This window comes from Artemia franciscana, chromosome 4, assembly GCF_032884065.1.
Source record: "Artemia franciscana chromosome 4, ASM3288406v1, whole genome shotgun sequence".
Lineage (NCBI taxonomy): Eukaryota > Metazoa > Arthropoda > Branchiopoda > Anostraca > Artemiidae > Artemia > Artemia franciscana.
The window spans coordinates 18,373,766-18,400,782 of NC_088866.1; the positions used below are offsets into that span (position 1 = coordinate 18,373,766).

Below are 27,017 nucleotides of genomic sequence, written 5' to 3' on the forward strand. Positions count from 1 at the left end.
AAGGAATGTAAAGAAAGTGGAGAAAGCATTAAAATATGAACTAAGGAGATGTGAAATGGAGGCGATGGAAAAAATTGCTGAGGATCTAGAAGATGCGGCTAGATGGCATAATAGTAAAATATTATACTGGCATGTTAATAAATTGAAAGGGAGTAGCCAATCCGGACTAGTCCCAGTTAAAGATAGAAATGGGGCCACAATTAGTGATAAGGAAAAAGTTAAAGAAAGATGGGTGGAACATTTTGAGAATGTGCTAAACCGAGATACAGTTGCAGGAAAAGACATAGATGAAAATGAAAATGTTTGTGATACCTTGGATGTGAAGGAAGATTTGTTTAGTGAGGAAGAATTAGCGACAGTACTAGAAGGATTAAAAAATAATAAGGCCACAGGTGCTGATAGTATGATTAATGAGTTCCTTAAATATGGTGGCTCTGAGGTTAGGAATAAGCTACTGAAGATTATGAACATGATTTTTGAAAAAGGGGAAGTACCCAATGATTTTAGGAAAACCTTAATTAAACCACTGTATAAGAAAGGTGACAAGAGTGAGTGTCGTACTTATCGAGGCATTAGTCTGGTCTCTGTAGGTAGCAAATTACTGAGTTTTATGATACTTTTTAGACTGAGACATGCTGTAGACAAAGTTTTAAGGGAAGAACAATGCGGTTTTAGAAAAGGTAGAGGATGTTTCGACCATGTTTTCACTCTTAGGTTAATAATTGAGAAGTCCCTTCGTTGTCAAACACCTTTGGTCCTTAGTTTTATTGATTATGAGCAAGCTTTCGATTCTGTTGATAGAACAGCGTTAACAAAGGTCTTATCGTTATATGGTATACCAGAAAAATATATTAAAGTGATTTGCGCTATGTACGAGAATAATACTGCTGCGGTTAAGGTAGGAAATGAGGTTAGCAACTGGTTTTGTATTAAATCAGGAGTTAAGCAGGGTTGTGTTCTATCCCCCTTTATATGGATCATTTTGATGGACTTCATCTTAAGGAGCACAGGAAAGGCAATTGGAGACCATGGAATCAAATGGGGAGGAAGAACGCTCCTGGGACTTAGATTATGCTGATGATTTAAGCATATTAGATGAAAGTGTGAGCAAAATGAATGAATTTTTAGAGGTTTTACGAGTTCAGGGTGCTAAAATAGGCTTGAAAATTAATGTTAAGAAGACTAAGTCACTAAGGCTAGCAATAAGTGAAGATGATCAGGTGACATTAGGTAACGAAAAGATTGATCAGGTTGGGAGCTTCAGTTACCTTGGTAGTATTATTAGTAAAGATGGTGGGAGCAGTGAAGATGTTAAAAGTAGAATAGCTAAAGCTCAGGGTGTTTTTTCACATTTAAAAAAAGTTTGGAAGAATAGAAATTTAATCCTACAAACCAAGATTAGAATATTGGAAGCTACAGTGATGACAGTGGTCAAATATGGCTCTGAAGCATGGGCACTCCGAAAAGCAGATGAAAATTTACTAGATGTTTTCCAGTTAAATTGCCTACGGATTGTTCTGGGTACCCGGCTGACTGACCGTATTTCAAACAGTAGGCTGTACGAAAAGTGTGGTTCAATCCCGCTTTCTGGGGCTATAATGAAAGAAAGGTTGAGATGGCTAGGCCACGTTCTACGGATGAAGGATGACAGATTGCCGAAGATTGTCCTTTTTGGTCAACCGTCTGGGGCTACACGGAAAGCAGGTCATCCTTGTCTGGGTTGGGAGGATGTCATAAATAAAGATTTAAAGGAAAGGGGAACTTCCTGGGAGGGTGTAAAGAGGGAGGCTTTAAATAGATTAGGCTGGAGGAGGAGCGTGCGTAGCTGTGTTGGCCTCAGGTGGCTTGGTGCTGCAGTGAGTTATTAGTAGTAGTAGTAGTAGTAGTATATGACCAGTCCAACAAATTAAAGTTTAACCACTGTATACCATAGAGCCATAAGCATTTTGATAGTCTTAATTCATTTTAGGCTGAGCAAGATAAAGCTACCAAGGACCACCAGATACGCAATTTGAATGATGAGATTGCCCATCAAGATGAACTCATCAACAAAATTAACAAGGAAAAGAAGCACTTGCAAGAAGTACAGCAAAAGACGGCTGAAGATCTTCAAGCCACTGAAGACAAGGTTAACCATCTGAACAAAGTCAAGGCTAAGCTCGAGCAGACCCTTGATGAACTTGAAGATAGTCTTGAACGCGAGAAAAAACTCCGTGCTGACATTGAAAAAACCAAGAGAAAGACCGAAGGTGATTTGAAGCTCACTCAAGAGGCAGTTGCTGACCTCGAACGCAACAAAAAGGAGCTTGAGCAGACAATCCAACGCAAAGATAAGGAAATTGCATCTTTGGGAGCTAAGCTAGAGGATGAGCAGAGCCTTGTCTCGAAGCTTCAAAAGCAAATCAAGGAGCTACAAAGCCGCATTGAAGAGCTTGAAGAAGAAGTCGAAGCTGAACGACAGGTAAAATTGTATTTCAATTGATCTTCCCTAAATTCGTTCTTTCTGATTAGCATAATCTTTGATTACATACTATTTAACTGTCCTATACTTTTGCTTCCTACTAATTTTACCTCGTTATTATTTCATCTTTTCATTATATTTCAAGCAGATTTACTTCATAAGTTTTTGCATACTTTTTAAAAGAAATATTTAGCGAATTTCGAGGAAATATTCAATCCCTAGTATTTAGTTTAATATTATCAACTATATCTGATCTGTACTAAATATAATTTTAAGCAGAGAATCAAGAATAAGTGTTATAGAAGGAAAATTCTGTTTTGAGAAGGAAACAATTACTAGAAGTTAGTGGAAAGAAAAAAAAAGAAATTAGAACTGGCAGTGTTTTCTTAGAAAAACCGCATTTTCAGTCGCTCTCTACTGACTAATTCCAATCTCATGATCTGTTTTTTTTTCTCTTTATTTGTAAGGAATTACTTTTCCAATCTTATTTTAACGTCCTAAAATTTAGGCTCGCGCCAAGGCTGAGAAACAGCGTGCTGACCTTGCTCGTGAGCTCGAGGAGCTCAGCGAGCGACTTGACGAGGCTGGTGGTGCAACCGCTGCTCAAATTGAACTTAACAAGAAGCGTGAATCTGAACTTGCTAAGCTACGTCGTGACCTGGAAGAATCTAACATTCAGCACGAGGCTGCGCTTGCCAACCTTAGAAAGAAGCATAATGAGGCTGTTTCTGAGATGGGTGAGCAGATTGATCAGCTCAACAAACTCAAAGCCAAGTAAGCAGAGCTTATATATCCATATTAATAGGCTGTTACAAATAATATTCCGACCATGTGCGCTACTAGGGGCTAACGGCCATTTCTTAAACACAAAAATACTGAAAATTTGCAACGAAGGGAGAAAATGAGAAATACCCCCATTTAAATCCTGATAAAATAAATACTTATAGGATTATTCCACCTCCCTGAATGTTTCCTGGTAGTGCTTTTGAATTCTATTTGCAGTGTAAACATCAGACAGAATCAAAATTCCACACTACAAAACATATAATTTAATCCATTTTTTTAAAAAAACTAATTTTTTGTAATTCTACTGTGATAAATTCAAACAAAAGTGAGAAAATTCAAAATAAAATATTTCTAAAACATATCTATGACGTTATTAAATAGTCTCAATTAAATATTTTTTTGAACTAAGGACGATTGATTTAGTCCGAGATAAAGAACTAAAAAAAAAAGATGCTCTCCACCACGTCACTACTATTTTGTAAAAACTGTATTACTCTGTTTCAGGTTTTAAACTTTGAAATTCAAAAAACAAAACAAAAAAAAGGTTAATGTGGTAATAAATATCTGCAAAATACCAAAATAAATAATATAATTCTGATTATTCTATTAAGTTTGAATATCTTAGTTCTAGATAATATTTAGTTTAGAAAAATCCAAAATTTAAAATAATTTATATTTACTGAAATAACCAAATCATAAATAGAAACCCGCCAATCTAATTTTCAATGTTCAAAAATGTTTCATTATAAGAGGGTTTGGATGGTATTTTTTGTCCTTTTCTCTTTTTTCTTCTCAACTTTTTTCTCAACTTGGCAAAAATATCCTCTCTTTTTATATTTTTCTTGGAGGCTACATAGACCGTAAATTAGGTTTCTATGAAATATCAAACCATTATCAAAATTTTAAAAAGATAAACTAAGCAGAACTTGATATAACCATGCCTAACATGGGTCAAGTCAATGCAGTATTCCTCCATAAACGACAATATTATTCCAGATGGGAAACCCAAATTAAAAACATCAATGTATTTAATTTCAATGAGGAACACCTCAGTAAATATAATAAAGGTTGTATTTTTACGGTTGATTAAAGTTAATCTTTTTCTATTAAGCATAAATTTTGAAAAGAAAATTAAACAGTAGATAAACTTTATTTTATGCAAATGTAGATGAATTTCTTCTTGCAGATTGCTATAGATCCTAATCATTATAGTTTTTATTACTATGAAAGCTTTCATGGGGAATAGCACCATGAGTTATGCAGACACATAAGTAAGGGAGTACCCCCTCCTTTCCGGATGCTTACTATGTTTCCTGTATTTTTTGTTAAAAATCGTCTGATTTCCTGTATTTGTGCCACGTTCAAAACGTAACCCCCAAAAATTTAAACATAGGCCTACAGCTATTTATTAATAAATGGTACAGTCGAAGTAGCATAATAAATTATGTAAAAAATTTCATTGTAATAAAGTAATAGCATTATAATATCATCATAATAGCATCATAATAAATTATGATGCTAGTTAGAGTAGTTCAAAAATAATATAGTACGAAATAGAATGGTATATTCATATAGTGAAATGACAGAATGACATTATTACTACTAACAATACATCTTAGTGCAAAGCTGCGGGAGCCCAACACAAATGCGCACGTTTCTCCTCCTCCTCACTTTATTCAAAGCATCAATGTTGGTCTCCATTAAATTCAAACTCCTCTCTCTCCTCCATTTGGAGCTTCAAAATTCTTCCTGACCTTTTGACTGGCGTAGTTTAAAATGCAGTCACACTATAGTGTGTTACTTAAATCTGCAATTAAATATGCTATATTAAAAAAACATTACTTAATTTAAAATTGAACATATTAAATAAACTACGAAACAAAAATTATAATGGTTTTTCTACTTTTATTTTCGAACAGCTAAGCGAACAGTAATAACTAAGCCAGGTCAAAAGATATTTAAAAAGTAATTTTAAACGAGAAAATCAAAATTCATATTATTTCTGCATTTGAGGAAAGGGGATAATTTGCAATTTGGAAACACCACGAATTTTGAATATCTTGGCAACCAAACACAGAATCAACCTCGACTGGGGTTTGTAATTCAGACTTTAAATTTTAATCCAGCAAGAAAACCACCTATTCTATACTGGATCACTGTGCGTGGCGTCAATTGAGAAGGGAAAGGGGACATATGGTCTCCTAGATTTTTTATACCCGGTCCCCTAGGTTTCTAAAAATGCCTCTTTGGGGGTTATTTTCATTGAAAAATACCTTTTTTATTTTATCCCCCTACATTTTCATGTATTGACGTCACCAATTACCTTAATTGCCGCTGATTTTCATACACACACACACACACACACACATATATATATATATATATATATATATATATATATATATATATATATATATATATATATATATATATATATATATATATATATATATATATACTTTAGATAGCTTTTAATCGTTGGTTTCATTATATTCAATGAACTAACTTTTCATCAGCTATAATCTGTGTATTTTTTATTTACTAGCTCGGCTAATTTCAAATGGAAATAATAGAAATATTACTAATTCTAAACTACCGTTTTTTTTCACCGATATTCAGCGTTTATAGTCCAAAATTATATTATTAGTTAGTACTAGCTGACCCCTGCCACGCGTTGCTGAGGCGCTGCGCGCCCCAGCAACACCTGGGGTGTCAGTGCCAGTTACTCGTCTCTAAGTAGCAAATCGCTTAATTGCATGTACAGATTAACAGAAGTACAGTAGATTAACAGAGGTGCAAACAGTATATTTTTATATATATAGATTACATAATCAAACTATAGAATTAAATTACCATAATTTATAGATACTTTTTAAATCAACCCTACGAATAATTAATGCATAATAGTATTAAAATTCAATTTTAGTATTATAAATCGTAATATGGAATGTTAATCTTAGATTTGATTTGAATCGGGATTTTATAGAGTTCATAGAAATTTGTAGAGCTATATTTTGATAGAATATGATAGCTAAAAGAGTCTTGGTGATCCACAATCTTCTTCATAATTATAAAATATGATAAACTCTAAATTTGAGTTCTAGAGTGTGTTTTTTTTATGAAGATAATTGCACAAAAAAGTGTATTTCCTTGGAATATGCTAAATTCTCTCCAAAGACAAGATCTAGGCTAATGTGTGTAAAAGCTGCCTTCAAAATAGTACAATGTTCCATCCTAGGTTAATTTCTAATTCTATATTCCACTAAACCGTTAATTTACTAAATTATTATGTTTTATTTGTTACTAATGCATTAACAAATTAACAGGGCTGAGAAAGACTCACAAAACTATCGACATGATGCCAACGAAGCTCGAGCTGCAGTTGAACATGTGGCTCGAGAAAAGGTTAGATTACATCCTCCCTCCCCTCCCCCCCCCCATTGCATGTATCCTTTAGAATAGTTGACCCTTTTTTATTTTGTTTCTGACCCTTAGGGCCGAAAAAGATCGTGCACAGATTGGTAGCGAACTCAACGAATTAAGATACGCCATGGACCACCAAGCTAACGAAAAGGTGAACTTGCTTGACTTGAACGAGCTATATAATCCTCGGCTTTTTACTTCTCTTTGCAAAACCCAATTTCAAAAGTAACAAAAAGGCTTAGCATGTATTCAACTATGGTGTAGCTCGTGCATAAAGTTTTGCCGTCAAAATTTTGTTTTCTAAGCAGTTCCTTTACTAATTTAACTGAAAACTTACAACTGTTTTGAATCATGGATTAATTAATAAAATGAGGTTGCATATAATTAAGCAGTCTATTCTTTCAAAATAGTACAATATAATTCATTTAGAATATAAGCCATGGAAGTTTTCTGCGAGAGATTTTTTTAAATCGAAACAAAATTATTGTCGAAATATTACCCGCCCGTGAGGCGTTAAAATATAAATGGGATTGTACAGATTAAAAAAATTGCAACTATTGAAATAAATTAACATTCATTCTGAGCTTTTGTGTTTTTGAAATTAGGGGAAAGCAAAGAATGAGTTTTGTTTTGTTAATTTTTACTCATCTCTTTCACTGATCTAACACCCTGCTTTTAACCTTTCTTCCAAGGGCCGAGAAAGACCGTGCTTCTATGCGAAACGAAGTGGATGAAATGAAGCGAGCTACTGATTATATAATGGCTGATAAGGTATTAACGCGCAGCTTCTGCTTACTTACTCTCACCCTTTTTCTTATTTACTTTCTATTTTTGGTGATAATTTTTGTAGAACTTATCTCTGTATATAATTCCTTATTTGCTTATTATTTTATCTTACTTATTTTCATTTATCAAAAATGAAACAATGCTGATTACTGATATTGTGTTTCATTAGGAAATTCAGTCGATGATTAGATTTTAGCATTCTTTTCTGAAATATGAATTATAATGGGGTTTTCTATTCTTACTAATTCATCTCTGTCTGCGTCCCTAATCTTAGTCTCTCTCTTCTTTTTCTCCTTTTACTTTCTCTGCTGATGACAATCTTTACAGATGTTAGCTATAATATTAATTTGTAATTACTAAATATTTATAACTTACTTTAATGGTTTAAATTTTTTACAATAAGAGTTGTTTCTTTTAAGTTTTTTTTTGTGAAAATACAAGCAAAACTTCCTAAACTAAACTAGTTAAAACTTCCTTTATCAAATAAGAAATCTATCGGCGTGCTTTGCTTGTTCTGTTTCTAATTTTCCTCTTTTTATTTTCTATTTTGCACATTTTGTATATGCCTGTAATCTGCAATTTGTGTTTGTTTACAGCTTTTTTCATTTATTGTCAATTATTTATGAAAATGTACGTTTCAAGTTCTGAAACAGCTTATAACGACAACACCGGTTCAACCTTCAATTGCTGAAATCAGAATGCCTCAAATTGTTCATTGTAGCGGCATAGCTAGTGAAAAACTCATTCAATATCCTAACTATGATATATTCTAATGATAGTTCTTTATTTCCTCAAAACCATCCTAAAAATTTGGTAAATACTTCTTAGAAAATCGGTCAAGTACCTCTCCAATAATTCTGAAATATTTCTATAGGACAAAATGTTATGTCTAATTCTAATAATGATGTTTTTTTATAATGGCAGTAAGATAAGTTCTATTTCATATCAAGAATAAGGATATTCATTTTGGACTGCTTCTGAAAGGCTCAATGGAAGCATTTTCGTTCTTATCACATTCAGATCAATTTATGTATATATCCCTTAAACTTTTGGCCAAACAGCAAATAACAAATTTCTAATAGCAAAGGGTACAACAAATGTGTGCCAATTGAGGAGGAGCAACAGCCCCATCACCTTAGATTTTCAAAACCCTTAATATGTGTTTTTATTTAAAAATACCTTCCTCGGTATCAGCAGAATTACACAAACGCACCCCCCCCCTCCAAGTAGGTTTTGAAAAATATAGCCTCTACACCCCGTTTCTGTTTATTGAAGTTTCTGGGGCAGCATCATTTTAAATGAGGCCATATTCACGAATGTAATATGATAATATGAAGCAGCTAAGAAACGTATGATTTCAGCCTATGCACGTTACAAAATATAACCTTGGAAACCTGAGAAACAGTCTTAAATTACAATGCCAAATTTTGAATACAATACTGTTCCCCAATGCTCCATTCCAATTATTAAAGTGCGCGAAGGCACATACTCGTTTAGCTCATAACTTCCTTGTATTGAGTTTTGCAGAAAACCAAAGCAGTTTCGTAGATTACGCAGGATTTTTTCAAATTTTTCTTTGAAAAAATTGTCCACCATAAGTGAGAAAAGTGCTCAGAAATAACTGAAATAGCAGAGTGTTAAAAATGGACTGCACTGAAAAACTGATTATTTCTGTTAGATGATGTATTAATTCGTGAAATTTTGCTGATTATTCCGCAGCAATAATAGCAGTTTAACAGTAACAAATGAATTGAAACACATCTTCTATAGTATGAGGTAAGATAAGTAGCCATTTTTCTACATCATGCCTGAACTTTTAAGGCTATTCTTGTGTGTTTTTCTAGAAATTAAATGTGTACTTTCGAGGTGCGTCTCATTCCAAATCACAGCATATTGTAACTAAGAGTAACATTTAGTACGCTGTGATATAGTGTACATTAATCAGTCATTAGTGACCCCGCAGAAAATGTTCTAATAGGAATTTCAAAAATTTTAATTATATGTCGGAAACAGCTTTCACCAATAATAATTTCCCAATATATGGAGTCTCAACTGCCTTTAAGAGCATTTAAGAATGTAAAATACCGATATTGCCATATTTAAATGGGCTGCTTTCCAATGTGTCAAGCCAAATTGTTCCCCAACATGGAAGTTTGTTCTAAGTGAGTTTGCATTAATTTCTTTCTCTGTGCCCTTCAGAAAATAATCTAAATTCATACTGAAACTTACATTAGTTAAGCTTGCCAGAGGAATATGATATACTGATATTATTGACTGTTGCGTATAGAAGTATAATTAGAGACTGAATTTGACTAATTTGCGTCGCCATGAAATAAGGAATGATTTTCTAATGATAGGGTCAAGATCACAAAATTCTGTTTTTTTCATCTGTTTTTTTTTTTCTTCGAATTTTAGCAGAGTCTTCCTAGTAGACAGGGAACATGGGCAACCCTTCTGGAACCACCACTTTTTCCCTGGACACGTCTGTTTGAAATAAACTTCCTTAGCTTCATTAAAACTTTTTTGCAATTCGGAATTTTTGAATTCAAAATTTTTGCAACATAATATGATTATAATTTGAAATCAAAACTTTACATCAAGAAAATTAAGCTCGGCTCATTAGGAATTTTGTGCCTTCTTTTTTGTTTTTTTGTGCATCATTTTTAGCTTTCTTAAAAGCCTTTTTTTCTAATTCTTTGGCTAAAATAGCCTAGCTTTAGATGAGGTCAACTTCAAGTTTTCTCTCAAGCTATTCAGTTTCCTCACCTAGTATAAGAGCACATTCAAGAAGCTCAAAGCTCCTAGCCTACAATAAATTATTAAAATCTGGCTCTTTGAAATTACTGAGAATAGATCTTTCATTCAAATTGAAGAGATATTTGTATCAAATAAAAATAATAAATAATAACAAATAAAAAAAAATTAATGTAACATTTACTGGAAAATCTTCACCAAATATTATCTATTCAGCGTGCAACTCAGATTTTGTATATTCCTGTCTTAGTTGAAAAAAGCTTCGAAGCTTTTGAGTCTTCAGTAATATGATGAGTGTAATTTGACTGAATATACTCTATTTATTACTATTTACAGAATAAACTATATGCACACAGGAACGCCCAAAGAAGACTAAAAAAGCCTGATAGCTGTAACCCCTTGATTCTCGACCTTTAACAAACTTCAGAAAAAAAGGACAATAAAACTCTCTCAATTAACCATTAATACAAAAAAAAATCATGATAAAGACTCTGCAATGTAAAGCTGTACAATTAATAGATAATTGCAAAACATGGCACACAAAATAATTTAAATTTTATTCCCAACTTAGGCTGCGCTTGAGAAGATGAATAAACAACTCCAACAGCACAACAATGAGATCCAAGCCAAATATGACGAAGCCAACCGTACCCTTGGTGACTTCGACTCTGCTAAGAAGAAGCTCCAAATTGAGAACTCTGAGCTCCTCAGGCAACTCGAAGATTCCGAGTCACAGACTTCACAGCTAGCTAAGCTCAAGATCTCCCTTACCACTCAACTTGAAGATACAAGGCGCATGGCTGATGAGGAAGCACGAGTAAGTACCAAGATTAATACTAAAATCAAGATACGTCATTTGCAAGGATGTGGGCTATACCCCCCTCCTTCAATGAGGTCCAAAAATAAATCTGAAGGAACAATTAACGATGAAGGAATAAATTTTATTGTTTTTTTCAGTTCGACTACCCCAAAAAATCATTGACTCCTCACCTCCCTATAGTCCAGTTCATAGGAAAGTTAACTTTTCAAAAAATACACATGATTTATGGATTAAGACTTCATATTCTCCCAAGCGATAATTAACATTTGTTAAAGCAATGCTAATTACTAAATTCATTATGCGTAGCATGATTCTATATTACCATTGATTGTGTGTTTGTTTGTTCATTCATACATAGTACCACTAAAAACAACTCATCACACAAACAGCCAATTGAGGTAACACAGGCAAAGATTTGTCGGTTTCTTTAGTGTATTTACCTCAAGGGTATTTACCTATAAACACATCTATTTATTCATGTGTTCAGCGATTAGCGATTTCTAAATACGAGTGTTATGGTTAATATCGTCAGGTTCACGCATTCTGTCATCCAAAATTGGAATATTGATCAATATCACCTAGAAATAAATTCAGTGAATACCGACTGGAATTATTGATTTAAAAAAAAAAATTGTTGAAAAGTTCCTCCGGCATTTTTCGAAGGAAGAAACATTTTTGAATGCTTATCTAATAAAAAATGCTGATACTACATTTTCAAGAATTATAAGAATTATTCATTTTCAACTAAATTCAGCCAGTCGGAAAAAATTACTTTCAGACTCTTATCCTAAACAGAAGCAAACCGAATATTGGGCCGTACAAAAACTTTTCATCCGGCGAAGCAAAATCTGACTACCAGAGCAAGATTTTACCCCTAACAGAACCTAACGTCATTATATTTATTATTCAAATTTTCGTTGGGTATATTTCACCCTTATACGGAAATATTTCCTCTACAAATACATATATATCCCCTTGCACTTCCTCCTATAAGCCAAACCGGAGAACGGATTATATTCTTGTAACCCATTTAGAATAGGAAAAGATTTTTTTTTCTTTAGGTTTCAATTTATATTTGAGACGAAGATTATCTATGCTTTACCACTAGAACGTTCTTACCCTGATGGCTCTTGAATTTTTGATCTGCATATCTCTCTTCTTCTTCCTGAAACTAGACACATACGTAGGAGAGGAGGGCCTTAGGACTTGTCCCTCTCCCAGAGTATCGAACACTTGATGCATTTTTTTTTCCGAAGGATTAGGCAATTTCTTTTGGTTTTGGAAGTTGTGCCTTGTTCCAATCACACATTTCTTACGGTTGACTCATGTTATTATGTTTATAGGAACGTGCGACCTTATTGGGCAAATTCCGTAACCTTGAACATGATCTTGATGGTCTTCGTGAAGCTCAAGAAGAAGAAGCGGAAGCCAAGATTGACCTGCAACGCCAACTCAGCAAGACCAACGCTGAGCTCCAAATGTGGCGCAGCAAATACGAGTCAGAGGGTGTTGCTCGTGCCGAAGAGCTTGAAGACGCTAAGTAAGTAGATGGTCGGTCACTTATTATAGGCCTATAAGAAGTTGCTCCATTTCAAAGCTTTTGCAACTCTGCAGAAATCCTGGTGCTACGGCTTCCTAAATTCATCATCTGAAAAACTACAGCCAATTTGCAGAAGTTGCTATTTGTTTGAAGGATTATTGATTATTTTCATAATTTTTAGTAATTGGAATATAAATCGTCTGTGAATTACACACAATACGGGGATATAATAACACGGGGGAAAAATTTTGAATGTGCTTTTGAGTGAAATGTTTGAAAATTGAACCAACTATGTTTCTTTCATAGATGATATTTTATTTTCTAATTAATCTCCAAATTTGATTTCTAACAGTAAATGAATTAGAAAACTAAACCAAACTGTGAAGCTTTTTTAGATCAAAATATAAATAGTCAAAGTAACATATAAATATATTTTTTAATTTAAGTATTTTAATTAAAAATAAACTACTATAAAACCTTAGAAATGAACTGAACAAAAAATAAATAAAAAATAGACGGAGCCTTGAGAAAAGAATTCTTAAACGGCAATCGGATTTTCAAAAATATTCGCAGTCATAACAGTGAAGAGTTTTACTGTGTCAAATAACGGTTAAACATACACATGTCAATAACGGTGAACATACACATGAAGAGTTTTATTTACATTCTACCTGCTCAAATTACGGCATTATCCTGAAAAGAAGACATTTTTCTATACCTACATCTCTATCCCCATCTATAAAAGGATAGCCGACATATGTTTACTTTAAAGCTGAACTCAGAGAAATGCTATTTTGAGGTATTTCATTCCCTCTGCTGTCCTGAAGAATTTTTACTACTTTCAAGCTTAGAATGTTGATATACCTGAAGAGGCCTGATGTCTCATTTATTTTCCTAATTCTATGGATAGTTTCATAAGACAGATTCCTACAATAATGCGCTTTCTTTACGCAGACGCAAACTACAAGCTCGTCTTGGTGAAGCTGAGGAGACAGTCGAGAGCCTCAACCAGAAAGTCGTCGCTCTCGAGAAAGTCAAGCAGCGTCTTAGCGGAGAACTCGAGGATATGCATGTTGAAGTTGACCGTGCCAACGCTCTTGCCTCCCAGATGGAGAAACGTGGCAAGAACTTTGATAAGGTTGTTGCAGAATGGAAACTTAAGGTGATTTTAATGATTTTTTTTATTCTCAATTAAAGTAGTAACAAAGATGCTATAAGACATACAAATTAAAAATTAAAAAATCGCATGCTGGCCAATGGTATGCTTAGCGCAAATATCAATCTCCTGATTAAATGGCTTTGGGCGGGAGGCCAATGTGTGGTTGGGTGGCAAACCCGACACTTTTCTTCATTTCATTTGCAAATGAATTTCTTCATTTGCTAGAACTTCAACTGACAATAATAATATAACAATAATAATAATATTAATGATAATAATAATAATAATAATAATAATAATAATAATAATAATAATAATAATAATAATAATAATAATAATAATAATAATAATAATAATAATAATAATAATAATAATAATAACAATAATATATTCTCTGAGGCCAACCTGACTTTATTTTAGCAATTTTGGGAGGGAAATTGCTGAAAATAAACCAGCCATCAATAGAGACAATGGTGAGTTTCACATTAGCGAAATTTTGGAACCCGTCAGCCATAAATTGAAACCTCACAAAAAAATCAACCTCCTTTCCTAAAGGCCCAGCCTCCTTAAGATCTACTAGGACAGCAGCCATCAATGCCTCTACCAAAATTTAAGCCGTGGCACAACAATAATTCCAGGTTCGGCTCATCATTAGTGTTGTTCAGTGTTTTTAGTTTTACTTATTTAGTGATTTTACTTTCTGGCAAGAAATTTGAATTTAACCTGATGATGACAGGCACAGGTCCTGTCAAAATTATCGTTAGAAAAATCAATCACCTGATATCCATATCTTAGGTAAGCTTATTACCGTCTATCATTATTAAATAATAATAATAATAATAATAATAATAATAATAATAATAATAATAATAATAATAATAATAATAATAATAATAATAATAATAATAATAATAATAATAATAACAACAACAACAACAACAATAATAATAATAATAATAATAATAATAATAATAATAATAATAATAATAATAATAATAATAATAATAATAATAATAATTATAATAATAATAATAACAATTTTCTTGGTGACTCGTCCTATTAAATGTCCTATTCGTCCTATTCAGCCAATTTTGGGTGTAAGTCAGCATCAAATCGTATAATATCTTAAACTATCTACATTATGTGACACTTTTTCTTATAAGACAATTTAGCTTAAAGCTGAAATGAAGATTTGAGACCAAGCTGAAATTTATTAATTCATTCTGAATTTTTATCTTGAGTTGAGGTATAATCTATATATTGCTTTCTCTGACGAATGAAATTTAAAATTATTTTTGCTTTTACAGGTTGATGACCTTTCTGCTGAACTCGACGCCAGCCAAAAAGAATGCCGAAACTTCTCCACCGAACTATTCCGACTCAAAGGGGCTTACGATGAGAGTGTTGAGCAGCTTGATGCTCTCCGCAGAGAGAACAAGAATCTTGCCGATGAGATAAAAGACCTAATGGACCAAATTGGAGAAGGTATGTCCACCAATCTGTTTTAGAGCTAAGTTCAAAACTCCGTTTTCATGTTTTCTATATGATTAAAATATAAAACAAAAGACTTAGGATGTCATTAAAGATGACTTGGGCTTAGACTTTTAAATGGAAGGAAGAAGCGGTGCTCACCAATCTGTTACTTTCATCTAGTTGTGATCAGATTAATACTGTTAAACAGCTGTGATTGTAAATTCGTAGTTCACTAGAATTTAATAAATAAGTATAAATAAGAAATTTATTTTTCAGAGGTTTATACCAAAGGGATGTGTGGTTTGACTTGGCTGGTTGTTGGTCAAGTCATTTGAAATGAAAAATGGACTAAGCAGTTAAAGGTCTAGGCTATTTTCTGGACTAAAATCTACCATTTAAAAATTATCAAAAGGAGTTGACTATCGACTTCATTAACTAGAGTGTTAATTCTAGACAATACGGATACTCTGGAAGCCAAATTACAAAGATAGTACAAACTATAAGAATGATTAAAAAGTATATCCTACTTACTAAAAAATATCATAGCTTTGAATTGGTTCAAAGAAGTGAATAAAAATTTGGGAGCAAGAAATAGAGAGATTAAGAAAGCTTGAGCCTTAAGAAAATTGAAAATTAAGCAACTATTTCAAGTGAAGTCGTTTTAGTAGTATTTATCAAAATAGGCCACAATTAGAAATATTTTTTTGATTTAACTTTTGCTTCTTCCTAGTAATTTGCTTCTCTTGGATTATTTCGCTTTAAATCTAATACATTAGATTACGAATTTACTATTTTGAAGCGGTACTCTGCTCTATCTCTTTTTAATTATTTGACCTTCTCGAAATAACTAGAAATCATTTTTTAATTTATTTTCTAAAGGTGGTCGCAACGTTCACGAGATTGAGAAACAGCGCAAACGTCTCGAAGTTGAGAAGGAAGAACTCCAAGCTGCTCTGGAAGAAGCTGAAGCTGCTCTCGAACAAGAAGAAAATAAAGTTCTCCGTGCTCAACTTGAGCTTAGCCAAGTTCGCCAAGAGATCGACCGCCGCATTCAAGAAAAAGAAGAAGAATTCGAAAATACCCGTAAGAACCACCAACGTGCTCTTGACTCCATGCAAGCATCTCTCGAAGCTGAAGCCAAGGGCAAGGCCGAGGCACTTAGGATGAAGAAGAAGCTTGAGTCTGACATCAATGAGCTAGAGATTGCCCTTGACCATGCCAACAAGGCAAATGCTGAAGCTCAGAAAAATATCAAGAGGTAATTCTCATTACGGTCCTTAAAGCTCAAAGTTGTAAATTATTAGTTGCATAACCATGATCCTTCTCCACAAAATACTATGATATCCATGCATTATGCCACAATTTGAAGGAAAAAAACTGTCGAAACAATTTATGTGTCAAAACTTACAATATAATTCGAACACGAGATTAACTATATTCCAAGAAATGTTTGCATAAATAGCATTTACTATAAATAAATAAAATTCACTATAAATAGAATTTGCAGTGTTTTTGCTTGGAAATTATCTCATTGCACCTTTACTATTACGAATATTCTTTTATTAGAAAATTTACAAATATCTTTTAATTAGAAACTTTTCTGACCAACCAAATATAGTCACTGGGTCGTTAATTAATAACCATAACATAGAACTCAGAGTTTAAGTGGCTTATTTTAACGGTTTTGTTTTCTTAGTGTATCTAAATTAAATTGTGTCCAAAGGAGCTCCAAGATTAGTTAAGGGAGCATATATACAACGAGATTACATCTATCTACAAATTCTTTCTTTACAGATATCAACAAACAATCAAGGAGACCCAACAAGCTCTCGAAGAAGAACAAAGACAGCGCGATGAATATCGTGAGCAAATGGGTATTGCGGAACGTCGTGCCCATGCCCTCCAAGGAGAGCTGGAAGAATCCCGGGCCCTACTCGAGCAAGCCGACCGTGCTCGCCGTCAAGCAGAGACAGAGCTTGGTGATGCTCATGAGCACTTGAACGAGCTCAATGCCCAATACCAATCTGCAGCAGGTGCTAAGCGCAAGCTTGAATCTGAACTTCAAGCTCTTCATGTGAGTAATATAAACAATAATTATTACAGTGATTGAGACAGGAAATAAATATGAAAAAGAACTTCATTCTGGTAGTCCAGCTAAAGTAAAATTTGATTTTTCTGTAAAGTATATCCGATAATGCAACAAAATTATTCAGATGCTCAAAGCAATCCTTATACAGATTTTGTCATACTTAAAATCTACAGATTAAATCTACATTATTCACAAGCGTAACGTAATATTTTTTTTCTCGATACTGAATAATATAAAAAAAACTTGTCTTCAAACTTGGCTTAAAAGCCTTCAAATCTAGTCAAAACCTTATTTCGGCGTTCAACGCTCTGTGTACATACGACTAGCTACGGGGAATTAGGCGGGGTATGGGTGCAAATGTTTTTAGGTTTAACAAATGTACAGTATAAAAATTTATTAGATTGGCAAAAGAAATGCAAAGATAAAATAAAGCCAAAAATAAAATCCAAAGTATATGTTTTATCTGATTATTTTTTAATTAAAATTAAATTTGATTCACTGATTTTTGTTTCGTTTAATTTATAATAATCAAGTTAACTTATCTAAATGATTCTTGCTGGTCTAACACCAAATATTTGAAAAATAAACCAACTTTATTTTTCTAAATATACGCAGTTGGACAAATTTGTCAGTTTCATTTCCAGTTTTTCAGTGTAAATACCAAAAAACGCCTTTTTTTTAGTGAAAGTAATCTCTCCCCCCTCTAATAAGATATTTACGAAATGAAGAGGGAGGAACCAACCATCTAGGAGACACCAGGGTCATAATTTTCTGTGGGCAGGTGAGGGTAAATGCCCTCCCTCACACTCTAATTCCCCCCCTCCAGCTAGAGTTGAGAATCTTCAAAAATTTTCTCGAAACTGAGGCCGACATAATTCAAGTATTCTCAGAAATAGATGAGTTTTGTTTAGTACATTTGCTTATATGTTACTATATGGGTCATTTTTCACTTTTATTTTCCCTTAACTTGGAAAAACCGGCTCCAACTTTGCCCCCTCCTTCCAGGATTTTGATGAAATTATGCCACTGGGGGACATACGGCTCCCTGTTTCTGTTCATTTCACGAAAATTCTTGATGTAAAAAGCGGAGAAAACAGTGAAATCCATAGATTGTTTTATAGCCACGAGGATACTAATTTGGATTCGGTACTAAAAGAAAATGTTTTTCACACTAAAATCATATTCCAGATCTAATTCACACTAGCTCATGAAGATTAGTCTGTCAGTTTTCAACTAGTCGTGAATACCTATGAACAGCAAAGCTGGCTTAACTAGCATTTATTTATTTATTTAAAAAACGTTTATTTAAAAAAATAAATTAAAAAACCTACAATTATTTGGACGTCACATCTGAGAAGGGAAAGCCGTCCAGGTTTACTAGGTCTACTAGAACTCAGACTCTCTTTAGTAAAAATCGAGTTATTTAGCCTATGTCTTCTCACTATTTTTCTTTAATTGATATGTTAATTCGAGTCACATGTTTTCATTAAGTGGCATCATTTATCCTTGAAAATCAGGCAAACAAATTTGATTTTAAAGAGTGAATGAAGTCTATTAAATAAGCATTAAAGAATATTATTGGCATTGCAAGGAAAAGAAGATAAAACAAGTTTAAATTTACTCATGTAAGCTCCTTACAAATTAAAGGATCGGTCTTTTATCTAATTTAAGCATCATTTCATACTCTTAAGATCAATCCTTTTCTTCTCAGAATTCTGACAGACGTACGCTTCAAACAATATACCGAGGTAAAATACAAAATATCATCTTTGTGATACCCTCTTTTTTACATCAATTTAGAGCTAAATTTGATTGATGAAAATTTTCTCTCATGTCACAATGAACAAAAGTAGTGAATAAAAAATAAGTTCTGATTGAATTTTAATCTGTTAAACCCAAAAATTTGTTTTTCTTCTCCACTAAACCAAAAATTATTTTCAGTCCGATCTTGATGAAGTCATGAACGAGGCTAAGAACTCTGAAGAAAAGGCCAAGAAAGCTATGGTTGATGCTGCACGCCTTGCTGATGAGCTACGAGCTGAACAAGAGCATGCGCTAAACCAGGAAAAACAGCGCAAGGCCATTGAAGCTCAAATGAAAGAATTGCAAGTTCGCTTGGACGAAGCTGAAAATAACGCACTAAAGGGTAAGTTATGTGCTCTAATTTCTAGCTTATCAACTTGAAAAACAATTGTAACTTCTGCAAACTTTGAAGACAATTAAGACTCTTATCCCGTGATTTCCAACGGGAGGGGCGGGAAGTGGCCCATCTGTAGAGCTTGGCAATATTCTGGTTGGTCAAGGGCAGGACGTGCATCCTTTGGCTGACTATACTTTTGAGCCCTAATTAAAAAAAAACATTTTCATGGGAATGACTTCATACTCATTTGTATTTAAAAAACAAACAGATACATGATAACATTGCAATGATATCATGAGTTGTATAAAGGGTATTTTTTGCAGGTAATATTTTTTATTTGCATGTAGTATGTCTAGAGGACGACCAAAACACAACAAAACCAAGCTAATGGCATTTTAAGCTTCCTATAGGTGAATAGACATGAAATTTCAGATAACAAAATTTAGGTGTCAAGAGAGGAGGGAGGGTGTAGGATTTTAGAAATACTTAGGTGGGGGCCACCTAATCAGTTAGGAGCCACTGCTCTAATGTAAAATGCCTCCAAGAAGGATTATGAACAAAGTGGTAATCCTCCCAAAGGTTTTCCGAAGTCAATACCTCGGTAAGAAAGGGAAATGATTCAAATATATAATGTGCCAAACTTTAAGCCTGTAAATACCCTATTTAAGGTTCAGAAAATTGTTCTGCCTCAACCCCTAAGGGTATTGAAATTAAGATGCTATTCATTGCATAAAAAAAAATCTTGAAAAGGCGTGAAATCAAAAGGTAGACAGAGTGACAATGGCCTTATTAAACACATGCCTCAATTTGTCAAGTTGCTGATTGTGTCTTGGTGAAGAAAAATAAGACTGCAGCTAGGAATATTAATAAAAAAGCTTTACGTTTTATAAAGAAGAAAAGGGATTTGTACAAGAATTATCTGAGTGATATATCATTCGAAAACAAAAGGAATGTAAAGAAGTAGAGAAAGCATTAAAATATGTACTAACGAGGTGTGAAGTGGAGGCCATGGATAAAATTACTGAAGATCTAAAAGATGCAGCTAGATGGCATAATAATAAAATATTGTACTGGCATGATAATAAATTGAGAGGGAGTAGTCAATCCGGTCTTGTCTCTGTTAAAGATAGGAACGGTGCCACAATTAGTGATAAGGAAAGAGTTAAAGAGAGATGGTGGAACATTTTGAGAATTGCTAAACCAAGATACAGTTGCCGGCAAATATATAGAGGAAAATGAAAAAGTTTGTGATACCTTCGGTGTGAAGAAAGATTTTTTTGTGAGGAAGAATTAGCGACAGTACTTAAAGGATTAAAAAATAATTAGGCTCCAGGTGTTCATAATGTGATAAATGATTTTCTTAAATATGATGGCTCTGAGGTTAGAAATAAGATACTGAAGATAACGAATACAATTTTTGAAAAAGGGGAATTAATTAACATTTTTCGGAAAACCTTAATTAAACTACTGTGTAAGAAAGGTGATAAGAGTGAGTGTCGTAATTGCCGAGACAATAGCATGGTCTCTGTGGGTAACAGATTACTTAGTATTATGATAATTTTTAGAGTGAGAGATGTTGTAGACAAGGTTGAGAGAAGAACAGTATGGTTTTTGAAAAGGTAGAGGATGTGTCGACCAAATCTTCATTCTTAGGTTAATAATTGAGAAATGCCTTGGTTGTCAAACATCTTTGGTCCTTAGTTTTATAGATTATGAGCAAGCGTTTGATTCCGTTGAAAGAAGAGCTTTAGCAAAGGTTTTATTCTTATATGGTATACCAGACAAATACATCAAAAGGATTAGTGTTATGTACGAGAATAATACTGCTGCGGTCAAGGTAGGAAATGAGGTTAGCAGCTGATTTTGCATTAAATCAGGAGTTAAGCAGGGTTGTGTTCTATATCCCTTTATACGGATTATTTTCATGAACTTTGTTTTAAGGAGCACGGGAAAGACAATGGTAGACCACGGAACCAAATGGGGAGGAAAAACTCTTCTGGACTGATGATTTAAGCATCCTAGATGAAAGTGTGAACAAAGGATTTCTAGAGGTTTTGCGAGCTTAGGGTACTAGAATAGGTTTAAAAATTAATGTTAAGAAGACTAAGTCACTAAGGTTAGGAATAAATGAAGATGAAAAGGTGACGTTGGGTAATGAAAATACTGACCAGGTGGGCAGCTTCACTTACCTTGGTAGTATTATTAATAACGACTGTGGGAGCAGTGAAAATGTTGAAAGCAGAATAAACAGGGGTCAGGTGTGTTTTTTCACGGTTAAAAAAGTTTAGAAGAATTGAAAAATAAGTCTACAAACCAAGATTGAAATATTAGAAGGTACAATGATGACAGTGGTTAAATACGGCTCTGAAGCATTTTAGCGCTCCGAAAAGTGGACGAAGATTTACTAGATGTTTTTCGGAGAAATTGCTTAGGGATTGTTCTGGGTACCCAGCTGACTGACCGTATTTCAAACAAAAAGCTATAAAAAGAATGTGGTTCAATCCCGCTTTCTAGGGCTATAATGAAAGAAAGTTTGAATTCGCTAGGGTAAGTTCTGAGGATGAAGGATGACAGATTGCCGAAGATTGTCCTTTTCCCCCAACCATCTGGGGCTAAGGTTGGCAGGTTGTCCTCGTCTGGGGGGGGGGAAGGATTCATAAGGAAAGATTTGAAGAAAATGGGAACTTCCTGGGATGGTGTAAAGAGGGAGGCTTTGAATAGAATCGGATAGAGTAGGAGCGTGCGTAGCTGTGTTGGTCTCAGGTGGCGTGGTACTGTGGTGAGTTGTTAGTAGTAGTAATGCTAGTCTATTTCATTTTAGAGTAATTTCTCAGTATGTGCGTTCTAAACTGTCAATTAAAATTAAGGAAAATATTAGGTAAGCCTTTAAAGGTTCCGCAGTCATTTGTTATTAATGTTATGCTTTACGTCTTTTTTTTAGAGATAACCCTAATCTAGAAGTATTGTCTAGTAATTTAACAAATATAATGATACTGATACAGAAGTAGAAAGTACAGCATAGGAAATAGGAAAAGCGACAAACTGCAAAGCAAGAAAAAGGAAAAGGCTATTTTGCCGTCTTTTCTCCTTTCTCTTTATTTCGCTTTTCATTAATGTAAGTTTTGGGAACCTGGTATGGCTAAAATGAGTCTTATTACTTTCAGCAATAGTGTACTGCAACTACATGAAGGTCTTTTACTCACTGCAAACATAGCCACTCATCAACTCCCACCTCATTGTTAGCTAATCACCAGAATCATTTCAATAATCGTCAACTGTCCAATCGTTACTAATTATAATTAACTTGTCAACTAGTCTTCACGGTCTGTTCTATTTTTAGGTGGCAAAAAGACAATCCAAAAACTCGAACAAAGAGTCCGCGAGCTCGAGCAAGAACTTGATGGTGAACAACGCCGACACGCTGATGCCCAGAAGAACCTCCGCAAATCTGAGCGCCGCATTAAGGAGCTCACCTTCCAAGCCGACGAGGACAGGAAGAACCATGAACGTATGCAAGATCTTGTTGACAAACTCCAACAGAAGATCAAGACATACAAACGACAGATCGAAGAAGCTGTAAGTTTCTTTATCTATTCAAGCTAGTGAAAATTTATTTTAGTTAATATTTTTGGCTTAATTGCCACAATATTAGAAGTGCCTAACAAAAAATCATTTAGATAATTTGTATCTTAGGAGTGATCTTCAAAGGTTATTTTATTCAGTAGATTCAATCTTCATCCAAATTCGTTCCCAAGTTTTAATTTAAGTCTTTAAAAGTAAAAAAAAAGTAAAAGTAAAGAAAAAAGTAAAAGTAAAAAAGTCAGAAGTAAGTCTTTTATACAAGCAAAAATATTTCTTATAGTACATAAATTTTATATTAAAATGTAAGTAATATCCTGATTTTCTAATGAGGGTAAATACCGTAGTAAATCTGTTTTACCTGCTGACATATGACTTTTTAATTTTGGCACGAAAAAAATCGACAACGAAATGAAAATGCTAGAACGTAATTACATTTCACTCTGCCCTTTTTTCTATAAAAACTAACTTTTTCTAAATATTTATAACTAAGTTTGGCTAGCAAAACACGGGTTTGGTGTCACTATTGCACAAAACTAGCTTTTAAATACTTTAATCGCGCTAAATGACGCTCAAACAAATAATAATAAAAACATCAGGCCAATAAAGCTAGTTTCTGAATTCGTTTTTTTATTGTGAAAACCTAATGAATCGTGACTGAAACTGTTTAATTTTTTTTTTATTTCATCATAGAAAAACTGTTTTAGTTAGCAGAAATATCATTGTGGCACCATAGGAAAACTACTTCTGCAAAACATCTCTTGATAACTAATGTTTTTAGGTAATAGTGAGACACAGGGGCTTAGAAACTGTTAAATAGAATCTTTGACATGGATATGCTTTATGTTTCAGGAGGAAATTGCTGCCTTGAACTTGGCTAAGTTCCGTAAAGCCCAACAAGAACTCGAAGAAGCCGAGGAACGTGCAGATATTGCAGAGCAGACTGTCAGTAAAGTTCGTGCCAAGGGTCGTGGTGGATCAGTCCAGAGGCTATCACCTGTTCCCCAGCCAAGAAAATAGACTAGTTTTAAATCGTAAGTAACTTTTCTATTAAACTATTGTTGTTTTTCTTAACAACCACGTCCAATTGAATTATTTTCATTTTCTTGGTTTTTCTATTAAATTTACTTTTCAAAAAAATCTAAATTCTTACAGAAATTACTATTCTGCTATGTTTTTACATGTACAATAACCAAAACTTCGAGAAGAGATGAATAGAAACTATTATGTTCAGAAGATATTTTATTCATAAAAAAAAAACTTTAGAATTAAATTTGTATGCATCTTGTTCATCCTATTAATTGTTATCATTTGACTTTTCAAGTATCATCAAGGTTGCCAAGAAGGAGGAGGGCGTAATAAAGAAATTTATTGGGACCTAGCCTCAAAGGGACCCAGTGTAAGATTTTATAAGTTTGTTTTATAGAATTAACTTATAAGTTTGTTAAATTCATCTTTTTTTGTTTAATTTATTGTTACAACAAGTTTTATCTCAAGATCATTCTGCTAAAAAATAAACATTCAACGGAAAACAGAAAAATAAATTAAATCTGCTGTCAAAACATAGGTGAAATTTAAACTGTAGCGTATAACCTGAAACCTCTGTAAGAAACAGCCACACATATGTTGCGTGCAACTTTTTGCTTTCAATCTCAGAGCCATATTCATTTTAGTTTGCAACACAAGAAAAGCAAAAGAGGGGAGGAATCCCACTGGCATAGGCTCGAGGCCAAGTATTGACTATCAATGGCCCTGGGTCAAACTCAGAATTTGTTGAAACTGTTTAAATATTCTTTTTTTTGTTAGCTAATCTGCATAATAACTCTCATTTTCATTTTCCAATCGTTTGTAATGTAAGTACTCATAAGACATATAACTTTATTATTTAGCAGTGAGTAAAGAATATTTATTACTCACCAAAACGTGAGACGATAGCCACAGTTTGGCAAAAACTTCTGAAGATTATTCAAGATTAAATAAAACTTTTATAATTAAAAACAAAGTTAGTACAATATATAATGCATTGACCAAGAAATTCATTATTTGTGAAATTTATTTTGTCTTGATTTAAAACTTTCACTTGATGGTGTTTTTGCAGCAGCATGGCTAGTGAAGACGCTGGGCTGAAATTCCCCGGGTCCTTGCTTTCAATCCTGCTGAAATCAGTTTTTTACAACAAACATTCAATAGGACTGGTTCAGGTTCTTTTACCTACAAACTAAATAGAACTACAGTAGGGGAATGCCCGACTGAGAGTCTAGCTCGTATTACCGGGCAATCAATAACAAATAAGAACAAAATAATATATTACATAATATATTACTGTATTTGCGCACAATGACACTCCTGTATAAAGAAATAAAAAGAAAAAAAAAATGTATGACTTACCAAGCATCATTCAAAGCCAGCAACCAAATGGAGAACTTACCATAACAAATTACCAAAAAAAACGAAAAAAGAATAGTGAAGTGAAGCCACAGGGAAACTCGACCAAAAGAATCAGTCAGCTGAACGATTATAACTAAATAAAAAAAACGACCAAAGTAGTTAGTAGTGTACCACCAAAGTAGTAGGCAGTGTACCATCAAATAGAAAGTCCGAGGTTAAGACCCGGCCCATACACATTCTAAAGTTTGGTTATGCAGCGCCTTAGTGAGAACCTAGATCTTTCAGTGCATGCTCGTTGTTCGACATTCTTAGAAGACCCCTTCGTTCCATAATCATACTCGCATTGGTTAAACAGTTCCATAGCATAACAATTATTTGGTAGAATTTGCAAAATACTTAATTCAAAATATCATTCCATGAAAAGATAATAATAATTCCACAGGGAATATATTGAGGAAAGAAAACATACTTTTAATTGGTGATTTTGATGGTAGGGATATTGGGGAAGGGATGAAAGTTCTTAGGATACACTGTGCTTTGTTTACTGTCTTTGAAGCTTGAAGTCGTTTTATATGAGTTTTAAACAGATTCAGGAAAATCAAGAGCCAATAACCCAGATTAGAATGGACTAGGTCAAAATATACCGATCTCATTGCTTGAAAAGATAGAATAAATTTCAAATGCCGTAATATTCCAACAGTAATACCAATATTATTCAGTTTAAGAAGCAAGATTGCATGATAAATAGTATCGAACGCTTTTTCTTTTGTACCGATAAATATAGTATTCGGAATTTCTTTTTGATCCGAAGTGTCGTGTATAAACTGTATGAGTGAAAACTTCACTATGCGATTTTATAGACATCGTTCAATTACTTGTGCAAATGAAGATAGGATCGAGATTGGCCTGTAGTTTGTTGGATCTTTCGTGTTACCACCCTTATGCATGGCTAAAACAAGTGCAGACTTTAAGGAAGTTGGGAAACGTCCACTTGAAAAACATAAGTTGATAACATCAACCAAAATATCTATAACATCTGAATTTACCCGTTTTAATAGACTTGTCGACAAGCCATCCATACTTTCCGACCACCCATTTTTCAGCTGGTAAATAACTTGCAGTAATTCCTCCGATGACACCGGTGTTAGGAAAAAAGAACAGTCCGATGGCGGCAGCAAGGAATTCTTTATTATTTCTCTATTGAATTTATTAGTTGTCACAATTAATTCATTAAAGTGTATTATAATTAAGCAGCGGGTACCATTCTAACTTGATTGTTTAAATTCGTTTCTTATTTCAGGAATCAGTAGACGTTTCCCAGCCGAGCGATAATGACTTCAGCGATAATCGACCGACAGCTTGAGACGGCCATTTTAAATGAAAATTGCCATTCTTCTGCGTGAATGTGTGCTTTCTTAAAAGTTATTAATTCTATCATGTTTCCATGTATGATCAAAAACAGTGTATGCACGTCTACTGAAAACAGTCCCTTCTTATTATTTCTGCTGATGTCAAAGTTCTTCGTTGTAGCATTTTTTGTTTCAAAAATTTCAAGGATAAATTTTTGTTGTTTATTTAACATTTGTAATTTACATTTAGTAAGTAACAGAAATTAGGAC

The 27,017-nt window shown here is 33.7% G+C and overlaps 1 protein-coding gene across 50 annotated transcripts in view; it reads left to right on the forward strand.

Annotated features, from left to right (window-relative positions):
- LOC136026092 (myosin heavy chain, muscle-like) overlaps positions 1–26,977 on the forward strand; it is a 97,456-nt gene extending 70,479 nt beyond the window's left edge. For 35 of the 50 annotated variants that reach the window (XM_065702360.1, XM_065702356.1, XM_065702368.1 and 32 more), the window contains exons 23-35: positions 1,970–2,461; positions 2,970–3,235; positions 6,743–6,821; positions 10,782–11,027; positions 12,374–12,570; positions 13,525–13,732; positions 15,037–15,214; positions 16,082–16,460; positions 16,997–17,276; positions 19,233–19,437; positions 22,772–23,007; positions 23,863–24,044; positions 26,699–26,977. In XM_065702360.1, the coding sequence (XP_065558432.1) occupies positions 1,970–2,461; positions 2,970–3,235; positions 6,743–6,821; positions 10,782–11,027; positions 12,374–12,570; positions 13,525–13,732; positions 15,037–15,214; positions 16,082–16,460; positions 16,997–17,276; positions 19,233–19,437; positions 22,772–23,007; positions 23,863–24,030 (2,934 nt within the window). In that variant the 3' untranslated portion in view covers positions 24,031–24,044; positions 26,699–26,977. Of the gene's footprint in view, positions 1–1,969; positions 2,462–2,969; positions 3,236–6,573; positions 6,653–6,742; positions 6,822–7,362; positions 7,442–10,781; positions 11,028–12,373; positions 12,571–13,524; positions 13,733–15,036; positions 15,215–16,081; positions 16,461–16,996; positions 17,277–19,232; positions 19,438–22,771; positions 23,008–23,862; positions 24,045–26,698 lie in introns of all 50 variants that reach the window. The other 15 variants (XM_065702363.1, XM_065702322.1, XM_065702341.1 and 12 more) reach the window with 2 other exon arrangements.
- Positions 26,978–27,017: the final 40 nt, after the last annotated feature.